At 42.1% G+C, this 14,674-nt stretch overlaps 1 protein-coding gene across 1 annotated transcript in view; it reads right to left on the bottom strand.

The window, feature by feature from the left end:
• LOC126089645 (uncharacterized) overlaps positions 1–14,674 on the bottom strand; it is a 445,470-nt gene that overhangs the window by 163,588 nt on the left and 267,208 nt on the right. The window contains exon 3 of the mRNA XM_049906926.1: positions 12,472–12,603. Within this exon, the coding sequence (XP_049762883.1) occupies positions 12,472–12,603 (132 nt within the window). The remainder of the gene's footprint in view (positions 1–12,471; positions 12,604–14,674) is intronic.

Genomic DNA, 14,674 nt, shown 5'->3' on the forward strand with positions numbered 1-14,674 from the left:
TAGCAAGTAGAGCACACCAATCATTCATGTAGCACATGGACAGGGGTCAGCAAGCGGGGTAGAATGTTTTCAATTTTTTGGCGTATACATTGATGAAAATTTGAACTGGAAGATGCAAATTACGAAGTTGCCCAAACAATTAATTTGGTCCTACTTTTGCGCTTCGTTTGATTGTTAGTCGTGGAAATAAAGTAATCAATCTGTTAATGTATTTTTAATATTTCCTCCCAATAATGGGTTATGGAATATTATTCTGGGGTAACTCTCAATTAGAAAGAAAGTAATGATTGCACAAAAGTGAGCAGTAAGAATAAAATGTGGTGTTCATCCGCAGTCATCATGTGAGCACCTCTGGAAAGGACTAGGCATTTTAATCACAATATCACAATACATATATTCACCAATGAAATTCATCATGAATAATCTATTACAATTTGAAAGAATAGGGATTTCCACACTTAAAACTCTAGAAGAAGAAGTCACCTTCATTACTCATTATTTAGGCTATCAAAGCATCATAAGGAAGTTCAATATGCATCAACAAAAATTTTTGATCAATTACTGGTAACATAAAATGTCTGACGGATAGCAAAGCAAATTTTCAATCTAATCATTTATTCTGGTCAACTCCTATTCTACAGATATAGAGGAATTTTTATTTTAAAACTGGTAGGTAAAATATCTTGTTATTAAGTGCAGTTCCCCGAGCAGGACCGAGAAAACATTTCACTAAACGTAAATTCAGACAAGTGTGCCGTTTAGAAGGTTGTAAGCAGCCGTCCACTGAAACTAACGACGTATAAACTGCCACGTCTCACATCATTTCCATAAAAAAACGTTCAAATTGTCTAGGAAACATGTAACTAAGTGACTACAATTTTTGTCCGAGTCGAGCGCATAGGCGTCCACAGAATTTTATGCAACAGGGGCCAACATTGCAAAAGTTCCATCTTTGATAGAACTGATTAGTTGAATTTTGGGACGTTTCGTGCACCAACAAATAAATTTGACAGGAAGTAAACACAATTTATTATATTTTAAGCGTTGGTAGATATCTATTCAATACTTCTATGATGGTATCTTACTGGCATACCTTAAAGGTAAATACGCTATGCGATCAAAAGTATCCGGACACCATGAAAAACAAACGTTTTTCATATTAAGTGCATTTTCTGCCACCTACTGTCAGGTACTCCATATCAGCGACCTCAGTAGTCAGTAGATATCGTGAGGTAGCAGAATGGGGCGCTCTGCAGAAATCAAGGACTTCGAACGTGTCATGTGATTGGGTGTCATTCGTGTCATATGCCTGTACGCGAAATTTCCAAGCCCCTAAACATCCCTTGGTCCACTGTTTCCGGTGTGATAGTGAAGTGGAAACGTGAAGGGACACGTACAGAACAAAAGCGTGCAGGCCGACTTCGTCTGTTCACTGACAGAGGCTGCCGACAGTTGAAGAGGGTCGTAATGTGTAACAGGCAGACATCTATCCAGATCATCACACATGAATCCACTGCAGGTACTAAGACAGTTAGGCGGGAGGTGAGAAAACTTGCATTTCATGGTCGAACGGCTGCTCATAAGCCATAGATCACGCCGGTAAATCCCAAACGACGCCTCGCTTGGTGTAAGGAGAGTAAACATTGGACGATTGAACAGACGAAAAACGTTGTGTGGAGTAACGACTCACGGTACACAACGTGGCGATCCGATGGCAGGGTGTGGGTATGGCGAATGCCTGGTAAACGTCATCTGCCAGTGTGTGTAGTGCCAACAGCAAAATTCGGAAGCGGTGGTGTTATGGCGTGGTCGTGTTAGGCTTACACCTCTTGTTACTTTGCGTGGCACTATCACAGCGCACGCCTACATTGATGTTTTAAGCAATTTCGTGAACATCCCTGTAATGGACTGGCCTGTACAGAGTCCTGACCTGAATCCTATAGAACACCTTTGGGATGTTTTGGAACGCCGACTTCGTGCCAGGTATCACCGACCGACATCGATACCTCTCCTCAGTGCAGCACACCGTGAAGAATGGGCTGCCATTCCCCAAGAAACCTTCCAGCACCTGATTGAACGTATGCTTGCGGGAGTGGAAGCTGTCATCAAGGCTAAGGGTGGACCAACACCATACTGAATTCCAGCATTGCCACGAACTTATAAGTCATTTTCAGCCAGTTGACCGGATACTTTTGATCACATAGTGTATATTTCATTGGTATATGCAAAGTATATCTTTTCATATTATTACTATAGCCATGGATGCAGCAAGATCTTCGAGAAAACCATCAAATTGGCGAGTAGAATCTACTTTTAGTATAGCTGGCTGAACATTCAAGTGGTGAAATCCATATGTTAAAACAGAAAAAAATGATGAACATGTAGCTGAATGAAAATTCGTTAATATACTAAGAGCTTTCATTAAGAGCTATATATTAATAAGTTTTTCCCAATATAAAATCTGTATTTTACTGCTTGAAAGCTCTATAAACTATGTATAAGTATTTTAGGGGTGGTTGCCCTTCGGACTCAACCGAAAGATCTTCATCCTCCTACATTGGCACGTTACTAGTTAGACATTGCAAGTGGACTACAGAACTCGTAACTTTTTTTGACTGGATTTTCCGCAGGGTCACACCCCATATAGTTTAAGAATCATATAGTTTAAGATGCTCCAAACACCATTTCGACCTTGATACTTCACCATTTTTTTCTTCTAGTACAGAACAGCAATTCGTATTTTTTTCTGTATTTGGGCTTGTACGTGAAGTATAGGTGAATACATCAACAGTATAGCCTGGACATGTTTTTTATACACTACTACAATCGTTTTACCGTGTAAAACAATGAAGTCTCGGTAAACCTTCACTGGTCAAATGCAAACATACTTTTGAGCTTAAGATGTAAAGGGACTTTTCTTGGACGAACTGGGGATTGATGACAAAGAGCTATAATACAGGCGCATTTATACCGTGGTAGGTGTTGGAACTGTCCCTTTCTGTAGCTCGTTAAGGGATGTACAAGGAAGCAACAGAGAAAAGATCGGGTACTCTACTTCGGCAATGGTCCGTAAAGAGTCACAACCACCTAGAATCTAAAACAACGCCGAAACCGTGTCCACGACAAGAGAATGGCATAATTTCCTATGAAAAACCTCATAAACAAATAATGCAGTATTTACTATAGCCATTGTGTTGCCTCTTGCACACGGTTAAGCAGAACCAGAGACAATCATTTCTAGAAATACGTGGGAATTTTGAAATTAATAACAAGTCTACCATAGATTCCAGGAGGTTGCAAGTGCCGCTCTTGTCCACCCTTGTGGACGTCCATGGTCGAGCGTCATCACACATCTGTGCCATACCGACCTCGGCTACGGGGGCAGGTAATTTGTAATAAACACTTAGGAAAGAGTGGACATTAATAATTAACTCGCGGAACTGGTATACAAGTTTTGCACTGAGTGCAATTGGGGACACCGGTAGGATTGATAGGAAAAGAAATCAACTGAGGAGTGGCAATGGGCCGGAGTGCATTTGGAAAACTAGATAGAGTTTTCAAAATTTCTTTCAAAAAGAAAGAGTACAGTGAGTGTGTGTTGCCAGTTATGCCTTACGGAAGTGACAATATGACTTTTAACGTGAAAAGCATTAAAGCCTTGGATTTTTTTTCAGCGAGTAAAGGAGAAATGGATGTTGGAAATTACTAGGAAAGATAGGAGGACAAACACATGGCTCAGTAAACGAACTGGGGTCAAAGATGTAAATAAGACTGTTATGAAAGTGAAATACAGGAAGGCGGAACAGCTCGCCAACAAATGCATGAGAACTTCATTGCCGAATTCCGTGACACAAGAAAGGAAGGATCAATACGCTGACCTACTGGAAGGCGGGTAGTTGACGTTATATAAGACGTAAGGCTACACTGTGGCATAATTCATGAAGAATTCTGTAGGACTGGATGTATTTTAAATATTTTCCTTACTGAAGAAATTGCTTCAATAGTGTCCCAAATTGAAGATGACTTACATTGTGCACTTGACTACGTGAAGCATCTATGCATACATTGTAATGGTGAGATCTCTAAAAGTGACACTAGTGATAACATACTGGGGCAATAAGTGGTACGACCTATAATGGCTATGTACAATATACTTTTGAAACAAAAATCATCCTTAACTGAGTCCTAGAATTGGCCGAGATAATGATGTAGGCATAAAGTTAGGTAGCTGCATGAATACATATCATATGAACAGCTACTCACTGACAAGTAATGCCAAACAAGATCCGACACTAAACCTTTAATAACCAACGACTTTTCCATCTCTTATTCACTGTAGCGAAAGCCGAATATCTATCGAAGAATTTTCAACAAACCCCAAAGTGCAAGACGAGATCAATCCGACGCTACTAGAGAGATCAGACAGGAAACGCGAAACAGTGTGACAAAACTTGAACCTTCCTGGCAGATTAAAACTGTGTGCCGGATCGAGACTCGAACTCGGGATAGGAGGGTAGGAGACGAGGTACTGGCAGAAGTAAAGCTGTGAGGACGGGGCGTGAGTCGTGCTTGGGTAGCTCAGTTGGTAGAGCACTTGCCCGCGAAAGGCAAAGGTCCCGAGTTCGAGTTTCGGTCCGGCACACAGTTTTAATCTGCCAGGAAGTTTCATATCAGCGCACACTCCGCTGCAGAGTGAAAATCTCATTCTGGAGTGTGACAAAACTTGTACTAGTACCAAATGAATGCAGAAAAATGAGTAATATTGGTACATCTGCTGTTAACACATAGAGGTGATAGACGACACAGAGAACCTAAAGTTTAAAAAAAATGTTTCAAATGGCTCTGATCCCCATGGGACTTAACATCTGAGGTCATCAGTACCCTAAAACTTAGAACTACTTAAACCTAACTAACCTAAGGACGTCACACACATCCATGCCCGAGGCAGGATTCGAGCCTGCAACCGTAGCGGTCGCGCGGTTCCAGTCTGAAGCGCCTAGAACCGATAGGCCACACCGGCCGGCCCTAAAGTTTAATTAACTTATAAACTGAAAAACCGAAGCGATGCAGGAAAGCAAAAGAATAGATGAATGGAGAGAGTGATGAAGAATAACGGCAGAAACGAACGTTTTCTTTCTTTTGATTAAATAACGCAGTACTATGCTCTTGGTTTTAACATCACAAAACATCCTTCGATTTTATTAAAGCTTTACTCCGCTTCGTAGCGTTATGAAATGATGGTTGATGGGAGACCGAAATTATATTTCCAACCAGAACTCGCACCAAGAACTATGCGTCTACCATCTGAACCCTCTGGGCATATATAATGTGCAAGCTATTCGAACGATCGAACGGGCTGTCAGCCATTCGTGCTGTCCCTAATGCGCAAACAGCTCAATAAGCACGAATGCACTGACGAGTTGACATTTAAGATTTTGTGTGTAACTATTAAACGCAACTAGTTCCACAATGTGGGTTAATTTCCCAGGTGTTTTGCTTAGAAGGATAAATACGATGTATCACATATACTAACAAGGAGAACATGGCAACTGCCATTACCCGATTTCCAGGAACTTTACTCAGTGGAAGAGGAATCAAAATAAGAGAACACGTACATCTCGGCTTATTCGTAGATACTCAACTGATTCTGAAAAAAATATGCCAAAAGATTTCGAGGTATTTTTGAGGTTCTCCACGTGTCTTTGGCCGCACGATATCTTCAGACGAAACGGCGGCTTCTTAATTTTGCGTCCCGTTTTCGAAACCTGATTACTGTTTTTATTTATTTTATTTTATTTCATTTTCATTGTTTTCATTTATCTACCCATGTCCGCACAAGTTAACTACAAGAATATTTCTTGTCAAATTAGGGCATAAAACATCGTTATATTAATTGTAAAATTACAACTGTATTTCACAACACATAAGGGTGTATGGTATGATGTATGGTTACAATCGCCGGCCGGAGTGGTCGTGCGGTTATAGGCGCTACAGTCTGGACCCGAGCGACCGCTACGGTCGCAGGTTCGAATCCTGCCTCGGGCATGGATGTGTGTGATGTCCTTAGGTTAATTAGGTTTAAGTAGTTCTAAGTTATAGGGGACTGATGACCTCAGAAGTTAAGTCGCATAGTGCTCCGAGCCATTTAAACAATGGTTATAATCTTTTTAAATTCTCGTATTTTCATATTTCTTTCTCGTATCAATTCATACATTAATTCTCATATTTTATTCATATGTTTATTCTCCAGGAAAATTTGGTTCATTCCCTTAGATGATAGCGACCGCAGACACATTCGAAACACAGATGTTCCGAACGCCTCGAGCATAGCGCGAAGGCAGGTTTGCAATAGTGTGTTTATTCTTATGAATCTCACTCAGGAAAAATCGTCGTTAACAATATCGAAGATTTCGCGCGTTGGAAATACTTTCGCGTGAATCATGAATAACGGTTCACTTTTTCGAAAAAAAGCGCTTGCAGTTGATTATGAATCAAACACACTACAGGAATTTTACCAAAAAGAATTTCAAATAATTTTCCGCTTTTTTAAAAAATTCACTCACCTGAAAAACAATCAGTAGACGATTAAAGCGAAAGCTATATCATTGTACACTGGAAAATATTCATGTATTAACTTCTACAGAAATGGGTACATAAAAGAAAAACAAAAATAAAAGTAATAATCTGGTTTCGAACACGATGCGTAAAATAATAAAGCTGCGATGCTAACTACTGGTCTACCAATTCGTCTGAGGAAATAGCGCGGTAAAAGCGAGGTAATGTATAGCTGAAAATACCTTGAAAATTGACCGGCCTTTTTTTTCCAGAAACGATAGATTATTTACGAATAACCCAAGACACATGTTTTCTTATCTTGACCCCTCCTCCACTGAGCGAAGTTTCAGGAACATCGGTTGATGGCACTTGCCGTTTTTTCCTCGCAAAAGATCTTAAAATGAGATACGTCATGTGTTGATATACGTGCCATGGTGCTAGAAATGAATTTTAGTGCCGGTTATTGAATGTAGGTTACACGCACTTTTTAGTGCAAGAAATGTGAACGAAACCGGAAAGAAAAACTCGAGCGCTAACTTGAAGAAACTGTTGCCATTATGATGAATTTAAATATGAGAGCATAAAATGACCATATAAAGACAGTTTTCACCCACGTGAAGATACGCACTTGTCCCATGAAAATTGTGCACTGTACGTGATAAACTTCACTGCCCTACTGGATCCAGCAGCATGCGAAATGGGTGCACAATGCTTTTTCGCACAAATGTCAATTAATTACACTAATAGCAGTGGGTCTGAACGTTACCCAGCCGTAATGGATTTGGTGCTATTATAAAAATTGAATGCATTGAGATGTAACCAGAACAACAAAAATTAAAGTAGAATTCAGAGTCGAACGGGCATTGAATGTAACATTTTCCTCTGCAGTCCTGAAAAAAGCAACCTGTCATTATTGAGGTACACCTTTTCCTCCAGGCTGTTGATTGATTTTGCTAATACCAATTGAGTGCATAAATGCCTAAGTCCATAGTACTGAACTGAGAACCGTTAGCAAGGTGGGAGGTTAATGCTCGCCGCGTACGTGGTATCGTTGATAAAACCATAAATACCCTCTCCTCCTCCCCCACGTCGGCGTAAATGGCGAGCACTTCAGGGAGATCAGCCTTCATTGACCGGGTACAAGTTTGGGGAGCGGAGGTTTCTCAGCTTAGGAGTGGTGAGCGCCGCTAGTCCTATATACCATAAACGCTGTGGAACGTGCAGTGACCACTCAGCTACGCAACGGTGGCGCGTCGTGTGTCACAGGGATCTTGGCTTAACCGCCCGGATCGCGAGGATGGTACAAAAGGTGTGCTGCCCGCCGATGAGATGCATGGCTGTTGAAGTGGAACAGTCGTTAGCGGAAAGTTTCCCGGAAACCTAACGCACCTCAGCTGTGTAAGGTTTACCTATGCAAGCACGGCTCTGCCTGGATGGACTCTTGTTGCCCTAACTGCTCTTGGAACATTGATGAAGCCTACAATCAATTCAAAGAGACGTCGCTTGGCTAGTCGACCTAAGACGTCTGCTAATACCTGAGGAAGCTGTAATAGTAGCAGAGCACTTCTGGTTCATAGTGTTTTCATTGTAGTTATGCATACTGAAGGTTCATTTAAAAAACTGTCGTCTTTCTACGTAAATGAAGTTCTAGAGATACTTGCAGTACAACTTAAATCTAGCAAGATGCTGCTGCATAACACTACAATCCGGATCGAGATAGAGATTTCCAAGCAGTTAAATCCCCAGTCACTTGGAGAATATGCCATCAGTAGTGAGCTGCACATTGATTTAACCTGCCGTAAGATAGTTGTAACGTGTTATTTATTAGAAATCAAATTAAAAAAACAACTACAAGTGCGATGTGCCGGGGCTAGCAGTGTATTTAACACTCAATTCTTCTAGAATCTACATATGTACATGATGCTCTAAGCCCCCCCTATTCTAACTCCAACTGTTACCGTTGCACAAGGATAAAAAAAATACGCGAACTGACTCTAATCAACCCTGCCAGTGGAGTAGAAGAGAGTTTGGCACCTACAATAATTTAATTTGATAAATAAGTTAAATAAACGAAGGTTTCATTAACATAGTGAGGAATGATGGGGTTGCTCTACCGATTAACAGAATGAAAGTTCTGTCCAAAATAACAATATGATTTATTAAGACTAAACACAAAATAATAAACAAAAACACATGAAACATTTACAATACATCAAATTGGCTCAAATTAGATACTCAAACAAACGCTGTGAATGTGAAGTTGTCCCTAAACTAGATTGTGAGGATTATGACGAAGTGGTATGTGCAGCCAATTCCTTGCAACTCAAATCTTAGAGAAAACACATAGCCAACCCAACATTAATTGCTGCTACCCAAGACAGAACAAAGTTAGAAAAAATACGAACAGGCGCGCTCTGCTGAGCTCTGATTATCACCTAGGAAAATCCCTATCTGCTGGTGCTGCAGACATACATTACCAAACTGTCTTCTTGACTGCCAGGACACGATCTGGCGTACCGGAGCCGTTGGCTGGTTGCTTCGACGTCCTCGACCGAAAGGCGAGCGCCGACTACTCACAAGAGCACCCGTACAAAACCGAACACAGAACATTCCCGCCCCCACGACAGTGGCAGTGGTTAAACGTTCCAATCAGCAACTCGAAAACCGGCGGAAAATTCCACTCTATTGCCGGAGCACTACCATTCCACCAATGGAGATTCTTGGCGCCAATTTCTGCGCTGATTTTGCTACGTCACGGAGCTATGCCCTGAGCAAGCCAATCACAGTTACTATTTTGCAGAAAGCGCGGGAATTTTCCCGCCACAACTGCCCGGGTACACAAGTCATTCCCACGCCTCGCTGGTAGCCCGCCAGAAAGTGTTTTCGCTAAGTTTCTGCGAAGTAACGGAACCTCTAGCCCAGCCGCTACTTCAGACCCCTCCGGGCGTGTCTTTTGACAATGTCGGCGTCTGCAAAGCATTCACTCGACTTCCTCACGCCCGTCGGCTTAACGCTTTCCAGATCAGTGGAGCCCGCCTGTCACCGGACCACCCGGGTGACGAGAGACGCTGCGTGGGAAGTCCGCGTGTGAAGGAATAGCGACTTTTCACTGCATGCAATTAGAGAGGAAAATCGTATGATAGAAATATGAGAGGGGGCTCATGCCACCTCTCATAAGTTACACAGTTTAATATCGTCTTTTGAGATTGTATTAAAAGTCTTATTAAGAGCAAGTGTTTTTTAAAACTTCACACGAATACACACAGAGCAGTAGCAGACGCTCCTGCTACCTCCAAAACAAAACAAAAGACGAACGCATCCATCAATATGAAAAAGTACACAAAATGACGACATGGCAGTGGACTTGCACAACAAAAAGACGTGAATGCATTTAGTGTTATTGAAGGTGCTGGTGTTAAAATCTACCACATATGTGTACAAGAACGTGAAGAATGACGTAACAAACGGAAAAACTGTGAGCAACTACAATAATTTCACATGTTGCCCTATTCTGGAGTATTGCTGTGCGGTGTGGGATCCGTATCAGATGGAACTGACGGATGATAGTGAAAAAGTTCTAAGAGGGCGCCTCGTTTTGTAGTATCGCGAAGTAAGGGAGATAGTGCTACAGACATGATACGTGAATTGGAGTGGCAATCATTAAACCAAAGGCGTTGTTCTTTGCGACGGGATCTTCTCATGAAATTTCAATCACCAGTTTTCTCCGCCGATTGCGAAAACATTCTGTTGGCATCTATCTGCATAGGGAAAAATGATCATCACGATAAAGTAAGAGAAATCAGTGTTCGCACCGAAAAATTTAGGTGCTCGTTTCTCCCGCGCGAGGTTCGAGAGTGGAACGGTAGAGAGAAAGCTTGAAGGTGGTTCATTGAACGCTCTGCCAGGCACTTAATTGTGAATAGCAGAGTAATCATGCAGATGTGGATGTAGATGCTTGTAGTAGCACGTAAAAGCATGAGAGCTGACCACGATCCTAGCAAACAAAATTGTCAGACAAGCAATACTGTTACAGTGACCACCGGAAATGCTTTAAAATAAAACGAAACTCGTTTCTTCTTAATAAGACTTTTATTGCACTCGCAAAAGATAATATTAGCCAATATAGCTTGTATAACTGCGACAGTGTAAAAAGAGGCCAAAAAACAAAGAAGACAACATGTAAAAAAAACTATGATGTAATTCCAGCGAAACATGTCTGGGTAGAAAAGAGGAAAAGATTGTGTTTGCTGAATGCAGAACCTATCCAAAAACAACTTTACTATAAACCGTACGAGCAAAAGAACAGTCGTGTGGGAGCCTATCGAGAGGACTTCTGGGAGAGGTGGGAGGCAGCCAGTGTTTGCTGTAACGAGTAAAGCCGTCGGCACACGGACCGTGCTGTCGAACGTCAACGTTGAGCGTGCCTAGTTCAACGTGCTGCTGAACGCTCAGGAACGATGCGACTTGTGCATACGGTACGTGGGCCCCAACGTGGTATACGCGATCGCAACGCACTCCAGCGGCAGTTGAGGCATGTTTCTAGTTCGTAAATCACACTGTTTACTCAGCGGGCGCGCGTCAAATTCCTACCTTAGTTCTATTAAAACGCAGTTTTCCTGCATCGTCCACGAAAAGAAAAGTACCATATCCAATCAATATGGACACAGGCTTATAGAAGTTCCATTACAAACAGTGCGTTACAAATTTGGAATACTTCTCCGCATGTGATAGACATTATTTCAACATTCCCACATTTTAGTAAAACCCCAAGGTCAGTCTTACTTGATCACTGTTTCTATCCAACAGCAGAATCTTTGCAACATGTAAATTACGAATCGTAAAAGAAAAAGGAGCAAAATATCTTTATTCAAGTAGTGCAAGCTGTCCTGTAATTAAGCCAATCGAACGAAGTCACCCCTCAAAAATAGATGAACATATACTTACATAACATCAAATATTATAGCATAAACTTACATTAAACTAATAACAAAGTATCAGAACTAAATAAAAACCCGAATGTTAGGAAAAAAATTGGGACGGTTACGACGCGAACCACCGACCTATCAAAGACTCTATACAGGACAAAGACGCTACTCATTACGCTAAACCAACAGCGAGCTCCAACTTCAAAAAATATTGTTTTACCGCTTGCTAAAAACGTTAATCGTAGATAATTATGCTATTAATTGAAATTTAATTATAACAAATTGTACGAAGAACATTGCGTTTTGGGTGGATCTTCAGTTTGTTGCTGCCTTCAATTAGCCTACTCGTTACAATAATACTTTTGCCATGAATATGATGTCTCTCATTAATTTATTGGAACGAATCACACAACTAACAACGGGTTTTCCAGTGATTCTCATTTTTCTGGCGCTCAGAAACGGCATATATACATATAGTCTTGAAATGAATGCCAATATGGCGCCTCACAACTCTGTACTGAAGGGAGACGGGGTGCGTGTGACGTAGGTGGCGTTGTGCCATCTCATTGGTCAACGCTCAGACGCACGCTCAGAATATCTGACATGCCAGATATTGCTCTGCACGTTCGGAAAGACTCCCGAACGCGCTATTCCACGCTGTGACGTCAAAAACTGGGCACGCTCTCAACGCTCAACGTTCGGATGCGCGGTCCGTGTGCCGACGGCTTAAGGGAAGACTCCAGACCAAGCCGCGAGACACTGCCCCACAGTTAACTGTCGTGGACGAGAACGTTAGAGAGGATACGTAAGCTCGGATTGGACTGTGTTCCTTCCACAGCGACCATCCCAGCGTTTACAGTAATCGAGTTAAGAAAACCATGGAAAACCTAAATCTGGATGGCCAGATAAGAATGTGAACCGCCGTCTTCTCGAATGTCAATCGACATCGCTTCGTAGTTAAAATTGGGTCTGAGGCGTGGCTGGTACTCACGGCTGAGACAGGTGTGTCGGCGGAACTGCAGGAATCCGGGTTCGCAGCGGCACAGGCCGTGTATGCAGCTACTGTTGGCCACCTTCAGCGAGCACTGCTCCCGCACCAGGCACTCGAAGCCCAGCAGCGTCGCTGAAACACGACAGACACACACACAGGTAAATTAGATGTAGATGTTGGGTTGGGTTGTTTGGGGGAAGAGACCAAACAGCGAGGTCATCTGTCTCATCGGATTAGGGAAGGATGGGGAAGGAAGTCGGCCGTGCCCTTTCAAAGGAACCATCCCGACATTTGCCTGGAGCGATTTGAGGAAATCACGGAAAACCTAAATCAGGATGGCCGGACGCGGGATTGAACCGTCGTCCTCCGGAATTCCAGTCCAGTGGGCTACCACTGATCCACCTTGCTCGGTGATGCAGATGTAAATGTAGAAAGTGATACACTGGGAGGGAGAGGGTCACATATATCAGCATGTATATGCATACTGTCACAGTGAAAAGTATTGGTATGTTAACTAGCAAGCACTCACAAAATTTAATTGGGAACTAAAGCAACCAAGGCGACAATCAAATACTAAAAAAACAAGAAAGGAAAATACGAATCTGATTGTTTACGTCACATTCGTTTGTCAGTCATGTTGCATAAAGCCGAGTTTGTTATATTTCACAGATTCTGAGTGTGGGAATAGGACATTCTTTTTAGCATTATCATCATCGTCATCATCTTCATCATTATCAACAAGGAATTCAAGATTATCCTCCCATCAAGGAATTCAAGATTATCCTCCCATCTCTTCTACAAGTATCCAACATCTTTCCAACTATAGTTCAATTCTCTTATCTTGGCGGTTCGCGCATGCCCGCCCAGACGCAGGAGATTGCCGCGTTGCCAGCTGCGCGCGCCAAGCAAACTTACGTTTACGGGGAACGCGCAGTTTATGAAGTAAAGCCACCACGGCCGCATTAACCCTTTCGCTGCTACAGAGACGTGCTCCCCGCATTCCGCGCTGTGCGCGATTTTGTCATCACTGCACTGCTCGCCTGTGCAGACACATGGTGTTCCGACTGCTTTCACACACACTTATCATTCGATTTCACAAAAACTATTTGGCCCAAAAATTTGATTTTTACACATCTTCTTGACTGATACCTTCCCCCCCAAAAATGACTTAATTTTGTTTCGATGTCCAACGCAGTTATTGTGAAGCATTAAATGTAGTAAACCACTGCACGAAATTTTGAAGAGTTTGCAGAGGTAAAAGTCCATAGCGTATACTTTCCGTATGGTCGATTTCAGTTGCCACTAGAAATTTCAAAAAATTACATTCAAACGCATAAAATTCATGAAGTAAGACACTTCGATATTGTTTTTAAATAAAGAAAATATTAAGCACAGAAAAAGGTTTGCACTCGTCACCTTTCAATCAGCAGCCAAACACTTTAACCATTACGCTAACGCAGCCCATCATTTAATGTGGTTCCTGGAATACTTTAAACTAGGACGCAAAATACCGACAAACACTGTTGGTATGACTATGAATTACTCACGTTTCGTCGAAGTACAATAGGAAATAAACAATTACCGCTGTTCTTTATTGCGAAAAAGCGGTTAGTGAGAATGATACAAACACCTTTCCTTGCTATCACCTGAATCAGTAGGCTTATTGCTTGTTTGGTTTAATTAATTAATAGAATATGAAGCAATTGGTACAGTGTGCGATTTGCAGGGGGGGGGGGATGGGGGGGATTTCCCCCCTCTGCATCAGACCATCCCCTCCTCTGGTTTTAGTTTATGCATCCAAACCTGGGATGTTTATTTCCCACGCACTGGAGTAAAACTTTACATATAATTTAAATTTGTGGAGCCGAACACTGAAAGTTTACTATTAATACTATTGATATGTTTGCTTATTAATCTGGAAAAAGTGTTATGTAGTAGTTAAGCATTTCAAAACATTTAGAACTAAATGACAAGACGACGCACGCCACATTTCCGTAGCATGCCACAATGTTGCAAGATGTCGCCCCAGCGTAAACGAGGCTTTAGAGCCAGGTCTTTATTGTATGGTGGATGTGATGTGTTGCGTACGAAACTGAAACCTGCAATCAGATCCAAACGTCGTGCAAAACTGTGAAGAGGTGTCATCCTGCAGCAATATAACGCTCGCCCACTTTCTGCCAAACGGACAGCCGACGCAATAAAG

Source organism: Schistocerca cancellata, chromosome 1, assembly GCF_023864275.1.
Source record: "Schistocerca cancellata isolate TAMUIC-IGC-003103 chromosome 1, iqSchCanc2.1, whole genome shotgun sequence".
Classification (NCBI taxonomy): domain Eukaryota; kingdom Metazoa; phylum Arthropoda; class Insecta; order Orthoptera; family Acrididae; genus Schistocerca; species Schistocerca cancellata.